We start from the raw sequence: 22,346 nt of genomic DNA, 5'->3' as shown, positions 1-22,346 counted from the left end.
CCTCCACAGCACTTGATTGCCAGTCAGCAGTTAACCATCCCAGCTGCACTGCTGGAAAGGGAGGTGTGGGATCTGCCCTGCAGACACAGTCCCGTGGAAGAGAAGGGCACGCCTGCTGTGCTGCCAGTGAATCCCCCTCTCAGGGAAAGCCTGCCAAGCGGCAAGCAGATACAAGCAAGTCCTGGGAAGAAAAATGAAACACGGCAATTAACAAGAGCTGCAAAAATAGCTCAGTTCTACAACTGCCTTGAGAAATGCCAAACTGACAGCCTTAGCACCAAGGAGTGCACATAGCCCTCGCTATGATTAATGAAACAGCAAAGACCGGCTTCATTGCTGCTCTAGCTTTTAGGAATCGATTCCTGACTTGAAATAATCAATGCTTTTTGAGACTTTGTTTTTCAGAGTTTTTAAGGACCCATTACCTCTGAGCAAGACCAAATGCAGGTATTGAACTTCACAATTAAGACTTGTCTTGGCAAATTTCTCAGTATTTCCTTGTGCTAGAAAACAGACCCATTGCTTAGAAAGCCATAAGCCTCACAGGGTGAGATGCTGGCTCTTGTGCAGACTACAGGTCAAAGAAGGAGCCCTCCCTTTGTCAATATACATCAAAGTACGTATGGATTTCTACACCTGAACTACCATGGTCCTTGCTTCTTCCTTCCTTCCTCTGGTGAGCACATACGTGAACAACCCCTAAACACCAGTTACTGTATGTGCCTGCCCAGTCTTTCTCTGGGAAGCTCTGATCAAAGACAGCTCAAGAACTGATCAAAAGGCTTTCAGCAAAATATCAAAATGCAAAAAAGAAGCGCAATGTTTTTTTGCCCGCCCTCTCTCCCTCCAAATGCTGGCCAACTCAGTCTTAAAACCCTTCAGGGCCACGCTGCATCCCCTTGCGCTGCCCTCTGCTCGCTGAGGGCACGCTTCTTTAAGAGTAGGCTCCAGGCCAAACGCAGACTTCTCTTCTGTAAGGGAAGGAAAAACACAGAGAGGACCAATTGCTTATTTCCACTGAAGTACTGAACTTTCACACATACATCAGTGAACACTCCTGAACTCGTGAGTTCAAAGTGCCTGGAAATCGGTAGACTGCCATAACATAAAACACTTGTTAGAGAACAGCCATGGGATGCTGTCCTTTTCCCTCAGCCAACAAACCTAAGGACTCTCTGGAGAAACCGACAGCATCCAAGTGAAAGGTACCGACTGCAGCGCTCCATCACGTTCCCATAAAAACGGCTGTTACTTGGCTTTTTATTGCTCACTATTTCATCGGAAAAGTAACATATGGGCAAACTTAAGGCTTAACTTATATTCTGTATACCACATTTGAAACCAGTTGGTGAGCTGTGATCGACACTGCCACGTTATCCAAATGTGAGCCACACTCAAATGCATCTGAAGGGTAAAACATAAAAAAACAACTTAGATAACCGAAAAGCCAATGTCAAAAGCATTTGACAAAGGAAAAACACAAGGGAAAAGGCACACACACAGACCCCTCATTTACAAGACATTATTAAAGAGCTCACAAAAATTAAGAAGCATCAGTAAGCAATTTTTCCAACTGCCAACTGAAAGCCAAGTCTTTCCACGTTAAAACACAAAAATCTTTACCATGTTTTATGAAAGTACTACATTCAGTTTCAAAAGAAGCCATCTGATGGAATTAGAAAGTAAGTTACTCAATGAATAATTCAACATGGAGCCAGATTTTCCATGTTATATTTTATCGAGTTTTGGGCCTGACTGTCACTAAGTTGAAATTTTGTAAAAATCTACAGGCAACAAAAGGAACAGATTAATATAGACGAAAAGGAAAAATACAGTACAAAGCAGCAAAGTACTTGAACCATTTTCTATTTATACGAAGATACTGCAGCTTCTTGCAATGAGCCAAAATCGATCATATCTTTAAAAAGATTATGCAGAAGCTAAGTACCCCATTACACGGAAAAGTTACCTATCAAATTAAGAAATAGTCCTGACATTGTCTAAAAATACTCACATGTCACATCCTGACCTATATACAAATGTTAAAATATGACAGCATACAGAAGGATCAGGTATATTTAGGACAGACCACCCAGGTTAATAGTTAGCAAGCCAAAAGTATTTCATTACCCTTTTCCCCCCGTTTTTTTTTTTTTAAGCTTTACAAACTGCTTAACAGTTATTAAACAGACCACCATCGAGGTTTGACCAACACCTGGCATACAGAAGTATAAATGAACCCACCACAGACAATTCAGTACCGTAACGGCCATCTCCGAGTCTCTCGGGTTAAGAAATAGCAAAGGAAAGCTCCCCATTGACATGTGCCAGGAGGGGCACGAAAAAGCACAGCACAACTAATGAACTCATCGGCAGCGTGCAGATGGCAAACAAGGGATGACTGTTCACATGCACCCCCCGACACAGGAACCAGATCACGTCTGATAGAGCAGCAAGCGATACCATGTACAGAGCACAGCTAAAGCCAGACCCGTCTTTGCCACAGGAGATTGAACAATTCACCCAGATTCAGAAAGGATTCCTACAAATTCATTTAGGAAAAATCCAGCAAGAGCCATAAAGCTCAGCGAGCTCTGCTGGGTGACGGCCCTGAGCTGTAAATCAGCAGAACAAAAGCGCCGAGGACGTACAGCTATATGCCAGAGTTTTAGAGGTGTGATGTGTGTCACCCTGCCAGTCGATAAAACCGTGCTACGTGGTTCACATTCAATCTCCCCTTACATCAGCTTCTGTATTTTTGATGGAAATGCTGGTAAACAGACCACTGCCAGCTTCTGGTTCTTTGCACATCACTGTGGGTCTACCGCCCAGAACTCAGAGCTCTTCCCCCAGAAATTGCTCTCTCCACGCCTTTGCTTGCATGCACTCCTTCCTGCCTACGACGATCAAGCTGCCAAGCGTGACCAGGGCTACAGAATTGAAGTCATCGAGTTCTGCTTCACAAAGAAATAGGATGCAAGAAAAGCTACAGATTAATGGCAAACTCCAGGCAAAGAGAACTCCAGTTCACAAGATTATTGATAGCAACTCGTTTAAATCATCCATTCTCTATGGTTGTGCCAACAAATTTGTCTGGCTGATAACAGTTCAGGGGTTATTCTGTTTATTTTGAAAGGCGGTAAGTTTACATGCCATATTTCAGGAAGGAAGGGAAGCCAAGAAGAGCCAGAAGTAAGGAAACATGCTGGAGGACTGTTTCCAAGTGAGCCCCCTTTGCCAGTGTTCCTCCAAAATCCAGCTTTCTATTCTTTCCTCACCAGCCACACGGGACTACCGAAATGTGGCTTGGGCCGCCTGGCAACAACTCAGCGTGCGGTCTGTTTCACAGCGCAATCGCACACCAGATTTTGGATGATGATTTACTTAAGAGCCCTGTTCCCTTAGCAAGAAAGTAAAACCTGGTGAGCCAACCTAACCGCAGGTGGGCAGCGCCCGCCCGAGCCATCACACCGAGGCGTCGCTGCAAGCAGCGCTGCTCACTGCAGGCACGGCAACGTCTGGGGCAGTCACAGCGCTGACGGGAACATGCAAACATCATGCTCACGTGTACATAGTGCGTGCAGCGCTTCACTGGGGCATCAGAGGCATGTGCGTTTTAACATATAGATGCTTAAATTTCCCTCAAAGGGTTTGATTTCACATCTGTTTCTCCAAAACTTGCCTTTGCAAGCAAGTATAGCACCAGACACCGAACGATCATGTTACACGGTGTTCTGACGATACATTTCCTTCATCGAGTGAAAGAATAATTTATTCTTCCTGACCAAACAGATACCAATGCATCTGCAGTACCAACCCCCGCATGACAGCTGAGCAGGTGGGGGCACAAGGACTGGCTACAGCAACCACAGCTCTCCCAGAGGTATTTAAGCCAGCTTTCAAGCCCTTCGTTAGGCCACGGGCCCAGAGCCTTGCTCCAGGAAATGGCGCCAGCTCCTGTCCTCAGCCACTTGCCAGCGACCCATGCCACCTCCCCAACCTCACTACCACTGCTTGGCCAGATGGTGAGCTGAGAGGAAACTGTGCAGGGTTAAAAAATTAAGCCAGCAGTGCCACCAAGAGAGATGTCTGTGGAACCACAGTCTCCAAAACTTCTAAAAAGGTTGCCATGGTAGAGCCAAGCTAGAGGCCTTAATGTTTACCCTATATCATCTGTGCCCACGAAGCTCCTTACTGAGCCCGTGAATCAGCACAAAACCAATTTCTCTCTGCACACAGAGACAACTCCCTAACCACCAGGTTAAGTTCCTCCATTCCACTGAATTCTGACAAGCAGTAACAGCTGTTTAAAGAGCAAAGTTAACAAGAAAAACCTCAATCCATGAAAACATTCAAAAAGAAGTCTAGAAAACAGAACACAGCAAAATCTCTGCAATTCTTCTGGTTCCTCCACCCTCATCCTATCTTATAAAGTGAGAGTTAATGGTATATGAGAATAACACACATCAGCTAATGGCAGCAACTTCTGAATAGGTCAACACGATGAAGGAACATGGCATCAGTTTAGCCACGAATCAAAGTATCTCCAGAAGGATTACACACCCCCACACAGAGCAGGCCTCAGTCCCTGCCTCAAAAAGCTGGGATGGAAACCATTCCTGCAGCAGCACTGAACGTCAGCATCCAGAGCACAAAACTGGGCAAGGAAGTCACGTTACAGCACTATGCCATTCTGCGATAGCCACCTTGTTGCCAGCTGCAGGTCAACTTCGTAAGATGATCACCACTAACTTCCTTCCAGAGAAAGCAGAAGCAGCTTATCGAGTCCTACTGAAAAGGAAGGTCAAGCCTGATCCCAGAAGAGCTTCAAGACCACTGGGGAAGTAAACATCTCTGCAGCTCGCCAACACTAAGAGCAGAAAGAGCTTATTTCTAGACATTTCAGAAGCACCCCTCTCCCCTCCCATTACTTTCATTGCCATAAAAGCTATGATGTTCTCAAGCAGGTTTTGCGATCTCAGCATCTGCCTAGAATGAATGGCTTTTTATGAAGTGGCTACTTGTCTCTGAAAGGCCTAATGTGACTGTGCACCAGCCCCTTCAAGACACCTCCAAAGCTTCACAATGAACTTCTGGAATTAAAAAATTAAAAGAAATGATGTAATGTGAATATGGAATGACAAACTATCTGCATGTGTGGCACATACAAGGCAAGAGTGAACGCTTTCTAGATGGACAAAATACCCGATAAATCTTACTGAATGCCTCCTGAAAGATTTAAGTAGAGGATCAAGCCTTCCCCTTTCCATATCTCATTCACTAATGATCTACTGATTACTTTGAAACTATGTAGCAAATTAATAATCAAGCTGATTAATTAATCTGCCGCCTAGATTGGGACACCTAAATTCTGTTTGCAATCTTGATATTTACAAAAACCTTCCTCAGAATCCGTCAGCATATTTATTTGTTGATCTACAGGTTCAAACTTCAATTAGCACAAAAGCAAAGAGGAAGAGAAGCAGGGCACAAAGCACTGAATCCTTGCAGTCCATAACAGGAATACTCCCGCCTTTGATCTTTGTGTGAAATTACGAGGAAACTGAACAGCAACCGGACTAACTCTGGAAGACAGATGAGGTGACATTCACAGACACAGGATGACAAACTCAATCTCATTAGAAACAGAAAGGAAAAAGGAAGTTTTCTTTACTGCCTAGCCAAGAAGAGATTGCCCAGCTGATATGCACCGTAACTTACAAGACCCTCGTTGGCTTCAGCACTGATTCACAACAGTAGGAACAACTGATAATTGTCTAAATCTACATTGTTTTTTCTCCCACTCATTTCGAACCAAATTCAGAACTAACACAAAATCCATCCTGCAACACTATCCCTGGTCTGGATCCAGAGGTGGCAGCGACATGATGAACTGTGGCAGGTTTTTAACATCATCTCCCAGAGCTGGAGTAAATAACGTGACAGGCTTCTCACCCACAACGTGCAGCTCTTCATCTTTAACCCAGATGCTAGTACAGAAATATGTAGTGTTTCTAAATTCCACTAACCACCAACAAGCTATACACAACTACTTTAAAGCACATTGCTTTATTTACTTTATACAATAATTTTATTGAAGATCTTTCTGCATCCTTCAAATTTTTACAAGGTTAACAAATAAAAGCTGCTAAGCATGTAATACTAAAATAAGGAATGGGAAAAAAAATGTACAGAATAGCTTAAATGCATTAAAAAATACATTGTTTCACCCTAAATACTAGCTTAGTGAAAGGAAAACAGAGGAAAACATGCAAACGCCACACTAAAAATGGCAGAATACAAACAACACACAGAAGTGCAATTCTGTGACTACAACAAAGCCATGCTGCATTCATAAAGTTTCAGATTGAACTCCAGGCCATAAAGAAAAAAGACTGGGGAAGAACAGCTCCGTGCACAGAGATGGCAAATTTAACTTCATCTTTTCGTGAGAAACTCTCAGCATATGGAATACCTCTCAAAAATAACTTCTTTTAATTAATTACTGGTAAGTTTCCATTACGTGTTGTGAACTTGTGTTTTACTGATGTGAGGGCAATCCAGTTACACGGCACACAGCCCAACATTATTCCCTTCCAAAGGTTTTAGTAGGCAACTGGATTTTTAACTATTCCTTGTTAGCAAATTGCCAAAGATGAGATACCAAGAAAACATGGCTTATCAAAATGGTTAATGTATTTTCCCCCACCGTAGCTTATCAATTTTAATGTAAGTGAAAGTGAAGCAATGGCTTCAAACCCTAAATATCGGGGTTTTATGAAGGACATACATACAAGGTATCTAACACAATGGTGATGACGACTACTTGCCATAATGCACTGCTAAATGTTACCTCAGCCTACCACGAGACTCCTGAAGTATTTAATTCTTTATTTTATCTTCCATTGTGTAGATGTCATGGCAGCAAAACTCACACATTAATAGAAGCAAAGGCAATTATAAATCACAACAATAAACTGTTTCTTGTTAAGGGTTGCACACTGTACTTCAAAACCTATGTCCGTTCTCTCCTGTAGAGAAACCATCGAGATGGATATGTGACTAGATTCTAGATACGACTGCAAACCTTGAAAATTCAAGCTCCGAACTAGTTCAAGTAGGCAAAATAATTAGACTTATTTAAATTTAAAAAAATATAAACACATTTTATGCATGACATAGGAAAACATATATATGCACCATGACCATGCCAAAATCCAGCAGTAGCGATTAAATAGGCATTTTGCAACCTGTGCCCCAGAAAGCCATTCTTACAGGATAGCAAAGATCAGGGAGATCAAATGGCATCAACTCCACCTCTTTCCTCCTGGCTATTTCTTTATTTGCGCAGATTTATCATGGCAATCATAGCCGTGTACAGACTTTTCCAGGCAGTTAGCAGCAAGGAGAAAGTAAGTTCCCAGGTACCTCTAATAACACCCACTGCTACTTAAAAACAGGAAAGGAGCTATGGATTTTCTCAATAATAATAGTGAAATATAGACAGATAGATACACGTAAAAATGAGACTCCCCCCCCCCCCATCCCCCTTTGGTTTTAATAAATGCTCTCCATGCAACAGGAATGTCCAGGAACGAAAGATCAGGTGGTCTAACGATCAAGTTGTGATTCAGACCATGAAAATTATCAAGGAAACTCCTGGATTAAATTGATTCCATTGCACATGTACAGCAGGTGTTTTTAAACATCTGTAAAATAAAGAGGCATGGGTCCCACACCCTGGCACAAAGGCTTTAAGCATTCAAGAGCAAGAGCGGTCAACTTCCAGAAGACCAACAGTACTCACAACCAGTGCTACTTGTTCTCACTGTGTTCCCCACTAGTGGTACCTCAATAGGAAAAGTGATAAACGCATATTTCAACCAAATAATGAAAGAGACACTTCAGTACTTTATTTTATTTTTTAATACCAAAGAGTACATACCAGCTATGCTGCAATTCCAAGCAGGGTAAGGAAGCAGTTACTCTGCATACTTTCAGGGAGTAGGAGACACCTCTTCAGAAGAAGACACTGGGTAATGGACAATTTTTCTTAATTTTCCTACCAGGCCAGTAATTTCAACTATGAAAATATTCAGGAATTTATTTGTAAAACTACAACCATGAAACTAAGTACCATAACTGGAGTCTCCATTTGCCTGCTCACCAGCAGAGGGGACAGACAGTCCAGCACTCAGGGCTGAAGCTGGTGATCTAAGGGGTTGTTTTGTTTACAGCCCATGTAACAAAGCTTGGTTTCCAATAGGTTTGCTCCTACAAAGCCCTGTGGCCACTTAACACTAATTACGTCAGTTGCCTCCATGTTTTCCCACGCGTTCCTAAGATCGTCCATTTGAACAAACTCTCTGTTTGCCCATAAATTCCTTTCCAAGTACTCACGCTTACCCTCCCAGGTTTGTTAACTCAGCTCTTTCTTGTGCCCTTCAGCCCACCTCCACCTAGCAGCAGCTCCATCCCCCGTGGCCCACCTACCTGGGCACAGCACTGAGCACAGGGCAGCATATGCCAGAGCGGTTTGAAGTTGTGCGCACGCTGGCCGGCCAGCTGGAAACCACCACTTCGCTTCCAGGAGCAGCGCACACAATACTGTGACCTCCTTCCCTGTTTTTTTTTTTTTTTGCTGGAAAAGGGCACTCACTTCTCAGATGTCAGCTTTCACAGGCTGGGGTGAAGGAAATCTTTTTCTCAGACCTCTCCGTGCTCCTTAATCGGTTGAAACCAACAGAGGGGTTCACACTTATTAAAAGACACCAAGTTGGTGTAAATGATGCTTCCTTGTGAAGCCAGAATTAAAAAAGGTAATTCAGCTCTAGTTGCTTTGCAACTATCTTGAAAATGCCCACTGATACCCTCCTCCTCCTCCCTTCCTGCAGAGGAGGGCATCGTCTGTACTTCTGCAAAGGCTACCCACCTCAGAGGGACCAGAAATACACAAAATTGATTTTTAAAAAAATCAGTTTCAACATCTTTATGCTGCGCCCTGTGGGCAGCAATGGAACTGTCAAGGAGCATTACCATTTCAGCCCAGTGACGAGTAACAGAAGGGTCTGGAGCTATTCCTAGAGACGACCACCTGAAAGAAAAGCCACGAAGGCTACGAGCGGCGCTACCCGGCTGTGGCGGTACGCGTGGAACCGGGCCTGACAGAAAAACACCGTTGTTCTTCACTGCGGGCAGGGGATGTGGGTAATGCTATCGGCAAGTATCAAACTCATGAGAGGTTAACATTAACCACTACTGCAGGGCAACCTAACCACCAGAAACTACCTGTTGTCCACGGAAACCTTATCGTTTCTCCCTTTGTGACTTATGTCTGTTTGCACCTTGGGGACAGAGAACAGGTAAGAGGAAAACCAAACGCTGCTCCAGAGGGAGCAGTGATGCTCCAGTAGCTCTGGACTGTCTGGGACTCATTAGACCCAGTCAGTATCTCCCAACCCCTCACAGGCTTCCGGCAGCCCAAGTCGCCAGCATGCCCCCGCAGCGTAACGCAGCGCTGCGTGGCGAGCCCACGCGCAGCAGGGAACCCGGCCGCGCCAGCGCTGCACTGCACCCAGGCTCCAGGCTCGGCGTCGCAGGTAGCTCGGGTCTGTCCACAGGGTGCTCCGCCACACGGCACGCACACCCTGAGTCATCCTGCACAGCGTGACAGCTCTTCCTTCAACTACCAGGGCTCGTAAGGAATGGGAATTTGAAGAGAAAAATCACTCGGATACCGAAGTTAGGGCATGCTTACAGCAGGCAGCATACACTGCCTGCTTAACATAAAAGCGACAAGCCCTGGACGCCTGGCTTTAGCGCCCTTTCTCTCTTTATGGCAGCTCTGCTCGTAGAGTTTACAAATTACAGGTCTGACTTGTAAATGTTAGTACACATCTCCCCAAACGTTACTCAGTGTTTCCATAACTGCGTAAAGCTTGTAGAGAATACTCTCCTGTAAGAATAACATCCAAAGCAGGCTCTAAAAATAATGTATTCTAGACTATTCTCACGTATAACCCAAGGGTGAAAACACACGGCATTTCGCACAGAAGGGCATGGACAGCACGCTACCTGAGTTACGGCTGGTATGAAGAAAAACATAACAGCACAACCCACCATATAACAAAAAAAAAAAAAAAAAAAAAAAAAGAAGTGGCATTTCAAGTGTCACATGCATTCTGTTTCTAAAACAAAGCTTGGAGCCCGGGATGGAGGAATGCGGGCATTCCTGGGCATTCTGCAGACCCTCCTGCTCCCCGCCGCGCCAGGCGGTGGCTAATCCCCGTCGGTTCGCTGGCCGAGCCGGCAGCAGGGCACCAGGGCACCCCGGGCTGCCTCCCTCCAGCCCAGCGGCCCCGCAGGGCAGCGGCAGCAGCGCCGGGCCGGGCCGGGCCGTTCCCTCCCGGCCGTGCTATTTGGAACCGCGCTTTCCGCCGGCCCCACCGCCACGGAAACACGGCCCGGGGGCACCGCAGCGGCACGGCCGAGGCGCAGGGGCCCGGCCGGCTCCATCTTACGGCCCCCGGCCCGGGGGGGGGGGGGGGCCGGGGGAGCCCCGAGGCCCCTGCCGGGGGCACCCCGCCGCGTCCCCGGGCGTGTCCCCGCGTCGCCCCGGCGGGGGGCTGCGTCCCGCCCCGCCACAGGCCCGGCCGCTTACCGCCAGCTCGGCGCTGTGCGAGTCCCGCTGCGACACGGCGCGGATGACCCCTGCCCGCCAGCGCCCGCTCTCCGCCGGCTCCTCGCCGCCGCCGTTGCCGCCGAGGCAGAGGAACCGCTTCCCCACCAGCTCCGGCCGCGTCTCCACCGCCATGGCCGCCGCCGCCGCGCAGGCACCGCACCAGCCGCCGAGCCGAGCCCGCTCCCCTACGGGCCGCCCATGGCGGGGGCAGGCGCGGAGCGGGGCTCGTTCGCCTCAGCGGCGGGCTCGGGTCCGCGCCCCTCGGCCGGGCCGGCGCCGCGGGGCCGCTCCGCCGCCGGCCGCCTGCCACAAACAGCCGCGGGGCCGGGGGCGCGCTCCCTCCTCCTCCTCCTCCTCCTCCCCTCCCCGCCCGCCCTCAGCGCCGCGCTGCGGCCCCGACCACTCCGCCCCCGCAGCCCACTGCCATGGCGACCGGCACCACGCGCCGTCTCCCTCCGCCAGGCAGCGCGGGGCGGGGGGCGAGCGGCCGCCGCCGCAAAGAGTCCGCGCCCGGGGCCCCCCCGCACCCTCAGCGCCCGGCCCGCCCCGGGAGCGGCCCCCCCGGCCCCGGCCCCGGCCCGCTGCTGCCTCAGGCCCCTCAGGGGTCGGGAGCCGGGCCCTGCAAGGCCTGTGCCCCCCGGCTCAGCTCGGCAGACAGCCATCCATCTTCTCCGGCGCGGAATGCGGCGGTTGCCGAGCCCCTGCCGGGGTGCCGCAGGCCCCGCACCCCGCTACTGGCAGCCCCCAGACCCCTCTGCTGCACCTCAGAGCCCCCCCAGCCAAGAACGTGGCTTCGTTACGCCTCCCCTACTCTCCAGTCAGTGTTTTTCTGTGAAGCCTGTCATCACGCTGTGGTAACTCCACATTTAACGTATTTTCCTTCGCCTTATCTCCAAGCATGGCTCTCACAAACTTCAGCCTTCCTCTGCTGGGCCGCTGGCTTTCAATAGAGCAAGTTAATGATCTCTCACCCAGCACTGGGGAGTAAATTTGAACAGCGCACTTGTGAAAAATAAGATTACGAGGCAAGGGCAATACGTCAGGAGTGCCATCTGAGCACATTCCCATGTATTTCAGAGGAACAAATAACTTCTGGGACAAGTGAAGTTAATTAACAAAGCAAAAAAAAAAATCCTTTTGTCCTTCAGCATGACAAGTTTGTTCACAGCACCAGAATAACTCACAAGCCCTTCATGTAAGAACCTATAGCTGCCTGGCATCGCATCGGCAGCAGGCTAGGGGCGTACGGAGGACATAAGGTAGGCGTGTATAAGGTGTGCTCCTTAGAATCGGCAGGACAAACCACATCACAGTTAAACAAAATGGGATCTTCACCCGCATTTCAAAGTAATGCTACCAGTGACCAAAAAATGCAGTCTTGCAGATCGTGCAAGAATTCTCCTTACAGAGCAGTTACTCATAAGCAGTTTAAAAAGCAGTTACAAGGACAACTAAATAAATATTAATCATATCAAAACTCTTTATAGTTTTATTAGATTCCCTCTTGTTTAGCCAAAGAGTAATTTGAGATTATTACAGAATTATACACTTAAGTAGATTACATTAGTGTGTAACAAACCATAAAATATGCCCCAAAAGCCGAGTTACATGATATAACAGACAAAGACTGGAATTTATCAGATACTACTATACCATTAGGTATCTTTTATTCATTCCAAGAATTCATCTCAAAGTGATGACACCAGCATTACATTCTAGCATAGTTCAGAATTCACTAAAGGCTGTTGTTCACCACTGTATCATTTTGTGGTATTTTCAGGCGATAAGAACTGTAAGACCAAGTTATGTGACTGGTTCGGTGTGAATTCCAGTCACCAGGTCCCAGGTGCCGTGCCGGACGGGCAGGACCTTCGCTCAGCTCCCCACCAGGCACGGTGCTGCCTTTGAACAGCTTGTCACACAGCCCAGAAGGAAAAGGCTTCACAGAAGGCCTTGTGGCACAGGGCCAGGGCAGCCTCCATCTCCAGCCACTCCACATCTCAAGCCCTTCTTTTTCCAAAATCATCAGCTTTCAAGAACTCTTGTTACCTGCACATGCTTCAGGAGTGTCCAAGTGACCGTGTTGAGGTGGATCGGTGTACAAGAGACCCATGGGACCCATTCTCCACCTTCAGTAACATTTTCTCAGCTCCTGTTCACTTACCCATTTCTTCTCAGCTTTTTCCTCCTCTCCTCACATCTCTGCCAGGTGCTGGAAACCACAAGAGCACTAGATGTTCAGGATGCAGATCAATCGACCCTCAGTCTCCAGCTGCAACAGGACGTAAACCAGAAATGCTGTGCTGTGGCCCAAGCCCCAAAGATGCACAGAGACTAGCTGTTAGACAGCCAGTGCTCTATCACACTGCAGTGGGATTTCTTCCTTCCTCAGAAGCTTTGCAGGCATCCAACCAATACATCAATCCCCCTTCCAACACCTCCTCTATTTCCTTCCAAAGTATTATGCAATACTTGAACTGAAAATCCAAAACACCATAATCTGCAGGATTGAAAGGATTAAGGCCAGTTTGAATTGATGCGTCTTCTGAAGAAAATAGCATAAAGAAGCCTCCTCTCAAATTACTCTAAAAAGGCCAGAGAAATCATCATCCTTTCAGCTTAGCAGCAGTTTTCAGAGCCAGGCACTTGCAGGCAACACCAAAACACAGCTGACATTTTCAGGTTTGGAGAATAGCAGGCAAAATCAAAGTGAAATGTCTAAGCCCAGAAATTAGGAGGAATCCTGATAAGCTCTCCCACTACCGCACCTTACTGCTTCTGCAGCTGCTCACAACAGAACATAAACTATTTGGTCAACTCTCCTTCTTCCCCAGATCTCCACAGCTCTGGGGACCTTGGGCCACACACCAGGTCCACGAGTCCAAGAGGCTCAGCTGTGCCCCTGTAAGCACACTGCAGATCACACTGACTCAAGCTCTTGCCATTTCTGTGCAATCCCCGCTCCACCTCAGGCCACCAGAACCATCTCCCCTCAGCTCACCTCCCACCCTAGCCCTTTGTAATTGAGGTGGCCGAGGCTGGACCCCAGGGTAGGGGGCTCTTCTCAGGGAACCTACCACAGGGAAACTCTCCTGTTGTACTAGTACGCGCTCCTAGTGCAGCTTTAGTGCAGCAACTGATTGCTTCAGGTACCAAGATTTACAGGCAAAGAAAAAAAAAAAAAGAAGTTCAGCCATCTCAACAAAAGAAAAATCACACTGATGCTAGGTATGACTTGCTGGGTCAATCCTTTCTCACTCGCGTCACATCTACCCAGCATAAAACACCTGAGCCAGTCAACTTTGCCCTGCCACAGGGGGACAGGAATAGGAAGGTGGGGGAAACAAGGTGGTTTTCTGTCCCTTCAAGCAACAAGAAAAGCTATTTCCATGATTTCAAAATCACAGCATCTTCCATCTCTTGCTGTAATTGGAAAGATATTGATGGTGCTGTTTATATCTTCAGCAAATGGCTTCCATAACTATTTACCCCACTTCAGATGGACATTTAATCACCTGAAAAGGCTATCATGCATGTAATGTTATTAACAGTATCCTTTAAGCGGCACAGATTGCTAAATTACTTATTTATACCAAAATATTTTCAGTCCCACTTCCCTGAAACTATACACATAGGTCAGTTGCAAAATTAAGATCTTTATGAGGAGCTATTTCTAACTTTGAAGTTGAAGCATAGCACAGCCTGCGTTGGCAGTAATTGCACCTTCTGCATACAGATAAATACTACATTTAAAAATGGTTATTTCCACTTTGCAGTAAGGAAAGTTCAGTGAGGAAGGGAAAATGACTTGTCACAGTCACAACTGTTACGCAGAACAAATGTTGATTCAGCTATACCTGAAATTCTATACTCTATACTTTTAGATCTATTTTACCTTTCCATGGAAGATAGTAAATGTCAGGTTCCTCTGAATCTGTAATTTATCAGAAACTTACGAGGTCACATTTAATGCTTCCAAAGGTTCACCACCAGGAATCCAGGAAATTAAGAATCTATACTTAGTAGCAACTTGTATTATCTGGTTTTAAAGTTTCCTAGCTTAAATAAAACCATAGTCAAGAGAAGAAAAAAAAAAAAAAAAAAAAAAAAAAAACAGTATTCCTCAAACACCAGTCATTTCCCCTACAAAATTAAACCTAACTTCTGGCTTATACCTATATTACTTTTATGTTCTACCTAGTGTCCAAGGGCTTTTCTTAATGCATCCTACCAAAAATGCCTTCCTTGAACACATAGCAGAGTGGTGAGACAATCCTTGAGCACTTAATGGGACACAGGCTCAGTACAAAAAAACATTATTTAAATGCTCCTATTTAACGCATGTACAAAGAATAATGCACAAAGTGCAGAGGTGCATTACAGTAAGACATGAGTCCCATGGGATCACAACCCCAGCTCTGCCACGAACACTCCATGTGGTGATTCGCTATGACTTACCTCGCTGACTGTCCACAGCTGCATTCAGGGCTGATGGTTGACCACTCCTGATATTTTTCTGTCTCTTGACTTTCTTACTCGTAAAATTGCTGCAAGTTTAGTGCAGTATTTACACTACAGGTAACTACAGCACACACACGCCCCATGCCTGGGTATTACCTGCAGGACTTCCTCAACATCACCCTGGCTGTTGCCACAACACACAAAGAAAGAAGATTTCAGGTTATCGCTTTTGCGAATCACTCCAACCACAAGCATACTAGAAAACTTTATCAGCACTGACAAGAGGAAGGAATTACAGCAAATTTGTAACCTAGATTAATACTCAATATGCTGTGACTCCAGGATTTCTTTTTATTCAAGTTAATGAAGTATATCCAAAAGAGGTCTGAATAAATTAATATAACCTTTTATACAACCCCTTCCTCAAAAAATTTGAGGGCATCTTAAAACATTAACCCATCCATAAAACCCCCTTTCTTCTTGTCACCCTAAACACGTCCTACTGTTTTACAGTTGAGCCAACAAAACAGATCTCAAGAGCATCCCCCATCTATTTTAAATACACAATTGACCCAGCCCAACAAAGCCACAGGAGCAGTTTCTGCTGATTCCTTGGACTTTTGCCCTGAAGCTGCAGAGCTCTGCTCACACTTTACACACTGCTGTGGGGGGCCAGCATCCTCCCTCGAGCTAGGGGACAGCACCATCTTTAACACCCATCACCACTTTCTGCAGTAATTATTTAATTGCAGCCTGAGGGTAGAGCATCATTAGACCAACATAACACTTTGGTAAGAAACGGTGTTTTGCTCCCAATGAGTTTACGACCCACAGAGACAAAAAACAGGGTGGGAAGAATAGAGATAACAAAGTTGTCAGTCTGCACTTTTCCCTGAATACCTACAGGCTTAATTCCTAAGGTGAAACTTCCTGCTTTGGTCCTGCTTTGTCCTGAATCAGTGAGGCTGGATCATCCAATCTTTTGAATTCTGAATGGCCTTTTGAATTTGCTCAGAGGGAAATTTTCAGAGGTTGGAAATGTTCTCATTTGCTTCAAGACAGAGATCTAGGTGCTACTGTTTCCTAGCTGGCTTAATGTAAGTCAGTGGAGATTTAAGAGTTCAGAGCAAGAACAGGCTGCAGCAGTGTAAAATTTGTGTGGCTACTCTGTGGCCATCCCAGTACTGTTAGGTTTCCAGGCAAGTTTCTTTCCTACCTTTCAGCGAGCTTCTGCTGCCAGCTTGAGGCTTTGGTAGTTCTCAGACACAGACTGAGCTTTAGGCACAGCGTAGAAGGCATTTGGATCTGTCAGCCCCTAACAGAGCTCTCCTGCAATGTTCTCCTGGGAAAATGCATGCTATAATACCCAGAAGGAAGCACAAGAACTGAGAACAGATTATTTTTAGCTGAGGGGATCTAGCCACAGAAGTCCAGAAGAGTTCCAGCATATTCAGAGCCTGAGCAGCTGCAGCAATACCAATGCACTAACATTCCTTCTGAAAAGGCCTTCCTTTCACCCAGGAACAATGCTCATTTCTACTGTCAATTGCTCACACGCCAAACCTGAAACCAATCACGCTTAAACTTGAATAAATTGATTTTTCAGAAACCTTTAACTTCAGGAGAGTTTCTGCCTATACAAACCTGAGCTATTTAAGAACTACTAAGTGTTTCACTGCTACTAACGGTGGATTAGGTAGCAGTATAACTAGCTATGTGGAAATAGTATTTTTCCTCACACAGTCTCCTAAAGCACCAACTTTCTGTTATCTAGAATGTATTTTTTATTTTTACATAATGCTAAATTCTTTTTTATTGTTATCCTTGTATTTTTACAGTGAATAGACTTCTCTTGTTAGCAGATGGACAATATAAAAATATATGAAGACAAGTATTATTTCTAAATGGTAAGCTGTCATATCAGTTTTAAGACATATCAGCCACCCAAACATTATGGGAGAACTTAATTCTGTGATGACTGGAAGATGTTTAAGTATATCACTTTTTAAGTAGATACTACAGTTGCCACTAAAAAGACTGTACAGGTACTCTTTGAACTAATTAGGAGGTGGATCAGGTCTCATCCTCGCTAGAGATCACTGGTATATGGTACAAGACCCTGACTAAGGCAACGTAGGCAAATAAGCAACTACAACCTTCTGTTTCAACTGCTTGAATTTGTGAGGTCTTAAGAGCACTTTCAACAACTCTAATTTACGGGGACAAAGCTTTATAATCTGATTAGCACTCTACGTAAATCTTTGAATGTTTATCTGAAAACTTCTCACACACACTAAAAAAACCTCCGTAGTAAGGATGGTACCGTTGTTCTCATACAAGTAACTTCCTGTCCACTGATTTTTCTTCTTGTTCATACACACATTTCTGGGGATTTGACACTTGGAAAAAGGCCCTTTTGCTCACAGCTGCTTAAGGTTGAAATTGTTTGGCTGTTATTACCCTGGTATAACTAAAGCAGGTAATAGTTATAGCAAGGAAATGGCTTTGCATACTACTGCACAATAAAAAGCTAATGAGAGGTTTGTGGGGCTGGCAAAGGTCTAAATCCAAGACGAAAAATAGCTGAGTTTAGCTATCAGTAATTATGTACTAACTAGGGAAAATTACCTGAGCTTATTACTTATGGCTACTTCCTCTGGTGGGGAGGAAGAGAGGGAACAAAATTAGCTGGGTCTTTCTGAAATCAAGGTAGAAAGAGAAGTTCACAGAAAACCATTAAAAAAAAAAAAAAAAAAAAAAGTTCCTTTAACACCTTTTTTTAGGCTCTATACTATCACTTCTCGATTTCTTTGTTCTGTTTGTTTTTAGCGTAATTCTCTTAATACTTTGTTATACAAATTAATTTGTATTTTCTGAATGTAACTGTAGCACTCCTGATATATCATAATCTATGTATCATTACAAGATGATTGGTTTATATCAGGTTTGTCTAAACCAGTAACTATCACATGTGGTAACTACCCTTTTAGCAAACTCTTCTGACTGCTTTTTTTATTCATGAGATGATGGTTCTTCTTTCTTCCTGCCAGCAAACTGGCTCTAAATTGCATTAAAATTGATACAAGGGTTTCTTTCTTATATTCCAACTATCGGTCTTGTTAAATTCCTGTGTCAGAAAAGGCAACAAATTAGGGCTGCTCTAGAGTTCAGTAATAGCCATTATTTAACAACATTTACCTCTCTGACAAGGATATTCTTAATATTTCATAGTGTACAGGATGCCAACAAATTGATGTTACTGATTCCATGCTGATTAAACAACAGGGTTTCCTTATATTTTTTTTCCTGGTACTGTTATCCAAATTAAAACCATCACAAATTTTCTACGGAGCCAGTAACTTCTTCAATTCATTTGCTGTTCTTATTAGGAGTGTTCCAGGGTCTGTCTGTCACATTTGTTCAGGCTATACTTAAAACCAGCCCTGGAAAGGGAATTGATTTAAGGCTGTCCTTACTGCAAGAAGAGTAATGAAGCATTACATCTTCTAATGACAACCTGAAAAGGTGCAGACCTACATGAGCAGAGAGATGAGAAAGGACTTGCCTGTCGTCTTGGACTAAAGAGCAGAAGATTGTGTTTGCTTGTTGCAGTGTCATTTAATTGAATAAAGAGATTGCCTTGGGGTTACAGACTAGATGATACTGGAGAAGACCTCTGGAGACTGTCTAGTCTGTCCCCCTCCCTCCCCCCTGCTCAGAGCAGGATCACCCACAGCAGATTGCTCAGAAACTTCCAGTCAGGCTTTGAATGTCTCCAAGGCTGGAGACTTCACAGCCTCTGTGGGCAACCTGTTCCAGTGCTCAATTGCTCGCACAGTGGGAAAAGTCTTATGATGAGATGGACTTTCCTGTATTTCAGTTTCAGCAACTACTGTTATTTATATAAATATCTTGAAGTCCACATTATACAGTCATCGATGCTGGGGTGTTGGAGACATCCACTTCTCTGTGCACATCCACCACCCTGAGTTATATTCCATGGCTTCCCAACCCAGAAACGCTACCTGCTTGCTGCACCTATCCTTGCTGCCGCTCTGCTAGTCCCTTATGCATCCTTAGTCCTAGTGACTCTCTAGACTAGAAAACATGGAAGCGCAAGTCTGTTTTCATGGCCTGGTTTGTCAAAGTTCAGCGAGCAGATCTCCCTCCAGCAAACCAGCTCTGTGGATGCAGGAATAAAACAGGCAGTTATTTCTCTCCCTCAGGTAAGCCCTAACTGTAAAGGTCAACAATTTATAAAAGCACCTGTTATGTTGCTGAAGCATCAACTGACAGTAAACATGACTGAATTGGGAAAAACCTTGTTGGATACAAAGATTAGTGGTGAAAGGATGTACCCAGTCCTCAGCAGTTGCAAGTATCTGCCTTGCTGTTTTATTCCCAGAGTAAATGATGCAGGATCACATTCTTTGTATATTTTTTTTCCCCTTGCATGTGACTTCTGGACCTGAAATTTCTACTCACTTTAAGAAATGGGTCTTCTCAAATTTCTATCTATACAAGCACTTATTTGGTTCTGTCCTGTGATATCTTATAGAATGCCATGCAGGAATCCAAAGGAACAATCTGCTTTAGCATGTGTAGATTCTAATATTCAAAAACATTCTCAATACAATGTCTGCTGAAGAAATTTTAGCACGGTGTGTGTAGGTGGTTGGGTGCAGGACACAACTGCGTGCAGGAGACCTCCCTCCCTTCAGTCTTCAGCGAGTGAACTGGAGGTGGGTTTGCTGCCAGTATGAAGCCCTAAATCCAAGAACCTGACTCCAGCCTGGGGTCTGGAGTACTGTACTAATGATTCACATCGACAACTTCTATAATTAGAAACTGATCATGCTTCAGCAGTAATAGGCCAAAACCAAGTAAGCCCTACTATTAAAAATAGCTGAAGGGAGGGAGGGAGAAAAAAGAAGAATAGCAAGTGGAAAAATAAATCTCGTGTCCTGGTTTGTCTCTCTTTTTTTTTTTTTTTTTCTTCCTTCTTCCAATTAATCACAATGCAGTTTCCACAAAACTTTGCTCTGGTGTTATTGAGTTGTAGCAGTAACTAATGGGAACATTCTTCCATATGACCACATCTAAAGAGGGCTCCAAATTATGAAACATTGAGTTGTGATCTTAACTGTAATGAGAGAACACTTCCCAGCACAAGCTGGCCGGTGTAGAAAAGCCCTATGGACTTCATGAAACTTGGACTTCAGGAAATGCTTAGAAGTCAGTTCTGCTGGCATTGTAATTCCAGTGAAGCTATTTACCTGAACCAGAACTTACATGACTACTGAGCCTTGCTTGAGATGATTCAGAAAGGTAAAGGTCTGAGGAAGGTGGTGAGCCAGCTGGTGTGGCTACACTGATGTCCTGGACTGGGGAGTGATATCCCTTTGTTCAAACAGCTCTTATTAAATCTGTAATTTGAGACTCTCAAATGCCCTAATGCAATGCAAATCCACTGCCTTTTTTTTTCTTCTGAAATTACTGACAACAGAAGGACAAAATAAAAGTTCAAGGAAATGATTATAACAAAGCACCTTGTGTAGGCCTCAAAGCCTCATGCCATTTCCAATTTTCTCATGTTTTATTCTGCTTTGAACCCTGTGCATAAGTTATATCCCAGCAATTCAACACTGTTTCATGTTGCTTACATGAACTTCATCATAAAAAATGAGGCTGAAAGCACACACTGGTAACTCCTAGTCCAACTGAAAACTGAAGTTGTTAATATAAGAGATTTTTAGTGGTGTTTACAGTTGTAGTGCAACTCATCTGCAGGGAAATAAAGTAAAATATTAGCATCTTTCAATTTTTGCAATAGCTACAAAACTTGTTCAGTGACAAGGCTCACGGAGCTTGGTATTGATTTTTATCTGAGAACCAAGTGGGTCAACCACTTAATCAAATTCAATGGCTGCTCAGAGCCATAGAGGTGATTTTGTGTTTCTTCAGTCAGCTCATCAACACACTTGATTGTTGGACATCAATCGTTTGTGCAGCTAGTGCTCCTAAATACTTCAGAGATCAGCTGATGAGGTTCCTGATTTTTAGGTTGCACTCTGAGATGCGTAATTGTTTTCCTGTGTGCTATTTCTGTTTTCATATATCTTGGTGAATTGTTCTACAAAACTGGGAGAGAGGATGGAAGAAGAAAAAAACATGTGGGAAGAACTGTATCCACACGGCAATATGGAAGAAATGAAACCATAACAAAACAGCTTCTGATTCCCATTTTGGACTTGTGGGACTGTGACTTTTAGTGTCAGTTTTCAATAACTGGCAGTTCTTTCTAGCAGCTTCTGGGAGAAAACAGGTATACAAAAAAGGGTGAACCTCTGTGGTAAGAAGTTGTGCTTTGTCTAGACAGAGCTTCCTTGACATAATCTAGGTAATTGTTCCCTAGCCTCTTGCAGGCTACCAGCATTGAGCAGCTAAAGCAGCTGAGTATTTATGCCTGTTAAACCAGAATTTCTGCCTATTGTTTTTCCTTCCTTCATCACTTTCCACTGCTATAGTCCAGCTATGTTATACTAGGACATTAAACGCTCAGCATCCAGAATGTCTAGACAGGCTGAAAGACTGTCTGTGCTCCATTTTTCACAGAGGAACTAGAGTCAACTTTCCTAAGAACTAAAAGGCTATTTGGAAAGAGAAGGTGGCAAAGTTCCTAGTACAAGACGCATATTCTAGCTGCCTTCTGAAGCAAGTAATACAGTCTGGTAAGGATTTCCAGCAATGCATAAAATTCCTGCGTGAGCCTCCCTCTGCTCCCCAGGCAGGCTTCAAACCTTGGACAATTACTGCTAATGTCTTAAACAGATTGCAGTTGTATTCTAAGTACACAAGACTGTACAAAAACTTGCCATGTTAGCTGGTAATGTCATATCAAAATAACAGAGAACTAGAAGGTGGCTTCCTTGCCGCTGAGGATGGCAAGGCAGAAATAAATACTTTCCATATCAGGTATGGGACCTGTGAAAGAAGGATATATTTTGGTGTGCACAATCTGCAATGCTACACAAGAAAACAAACAAAATTTCTTTCCATATGGCCTCTGTTTTCTTCGGTGCTAGCCTCAGTCAGTCTCCATTTAAGAAGTAAATACTTGTTTCCTGTCAGGTAGAAGTGAATGTTGACCCTCCAATTTTTGTAAACAGAAATTTGGACACAGTATAGGGGCTGATGATCCTGT

At 44.7% G+C, this 22,346-nt stretch overlaps 1 protein-coding gene and 1 long non-coding RNA gene across 3 annotated transcripts in view; both read right to left on the bottom strand.

The window, feature by feature from the left end:
- The window catches only part of JMJD1C (jumonji domain containing 1C), a 159,270-nt gene extending 148,255 nt beyond the window's left edge, over positions 1-11,015 (bottom strand). Inside the window, exon 1 of one of the 2 annotated variants that reach the window (XM_035329919.1) lies at positions 10,661-11,015. In XM_035329919.1, coding sequence (XP_035185810.1) covers positions 10,661-10,813 — 153 coding nt within the window. In that variant the 5' untranslated portion in view covers positions 10,814-11,015. The remainder of the gene's footprint in view (positions 1-10,660) is intronic. The other variant, XM_035329922.1, reaches the window with a different exon arrangement.
- A 1,122-nt stretch (positions 11,016-12,137) lies between these two features.
- LOC118169023 lies at positions 12,138-15,401 on the bottom strand. The gene is made up of 2 exons (XR_004751889.1): positions 15,140-15,401; positions 12,138-12,953 (listed from the first exon to the last, which is right to left on the bottom strand). It is a non-coding gene; the product is annotated as an uncharacterized LOC118169023 (long non-coding RNA).
- Positions 15,402-22,346: the final 6,945 nt, after the last annotated feature.

This window comes from Oxyura jamaicensis, chromosome 6 (genome assembly GCF_011077185.1).
Source record: "Oxyura jamaicensis isolate SHBP4307 breed ruddy duck chromosome 6, BPBGC_Ojam_1.0, whole genome shotgun sequence".
NCBI lineage: Eukaryota > Metazoa > Chordata > Aves > Anseriformes > Anatidae > Oxyura > Oxyura jamaicensis.
Note: the sequence above shows the minus strand (reverse complement) of the source record. Positions and strands in the feature narration are given on the sequence as shown.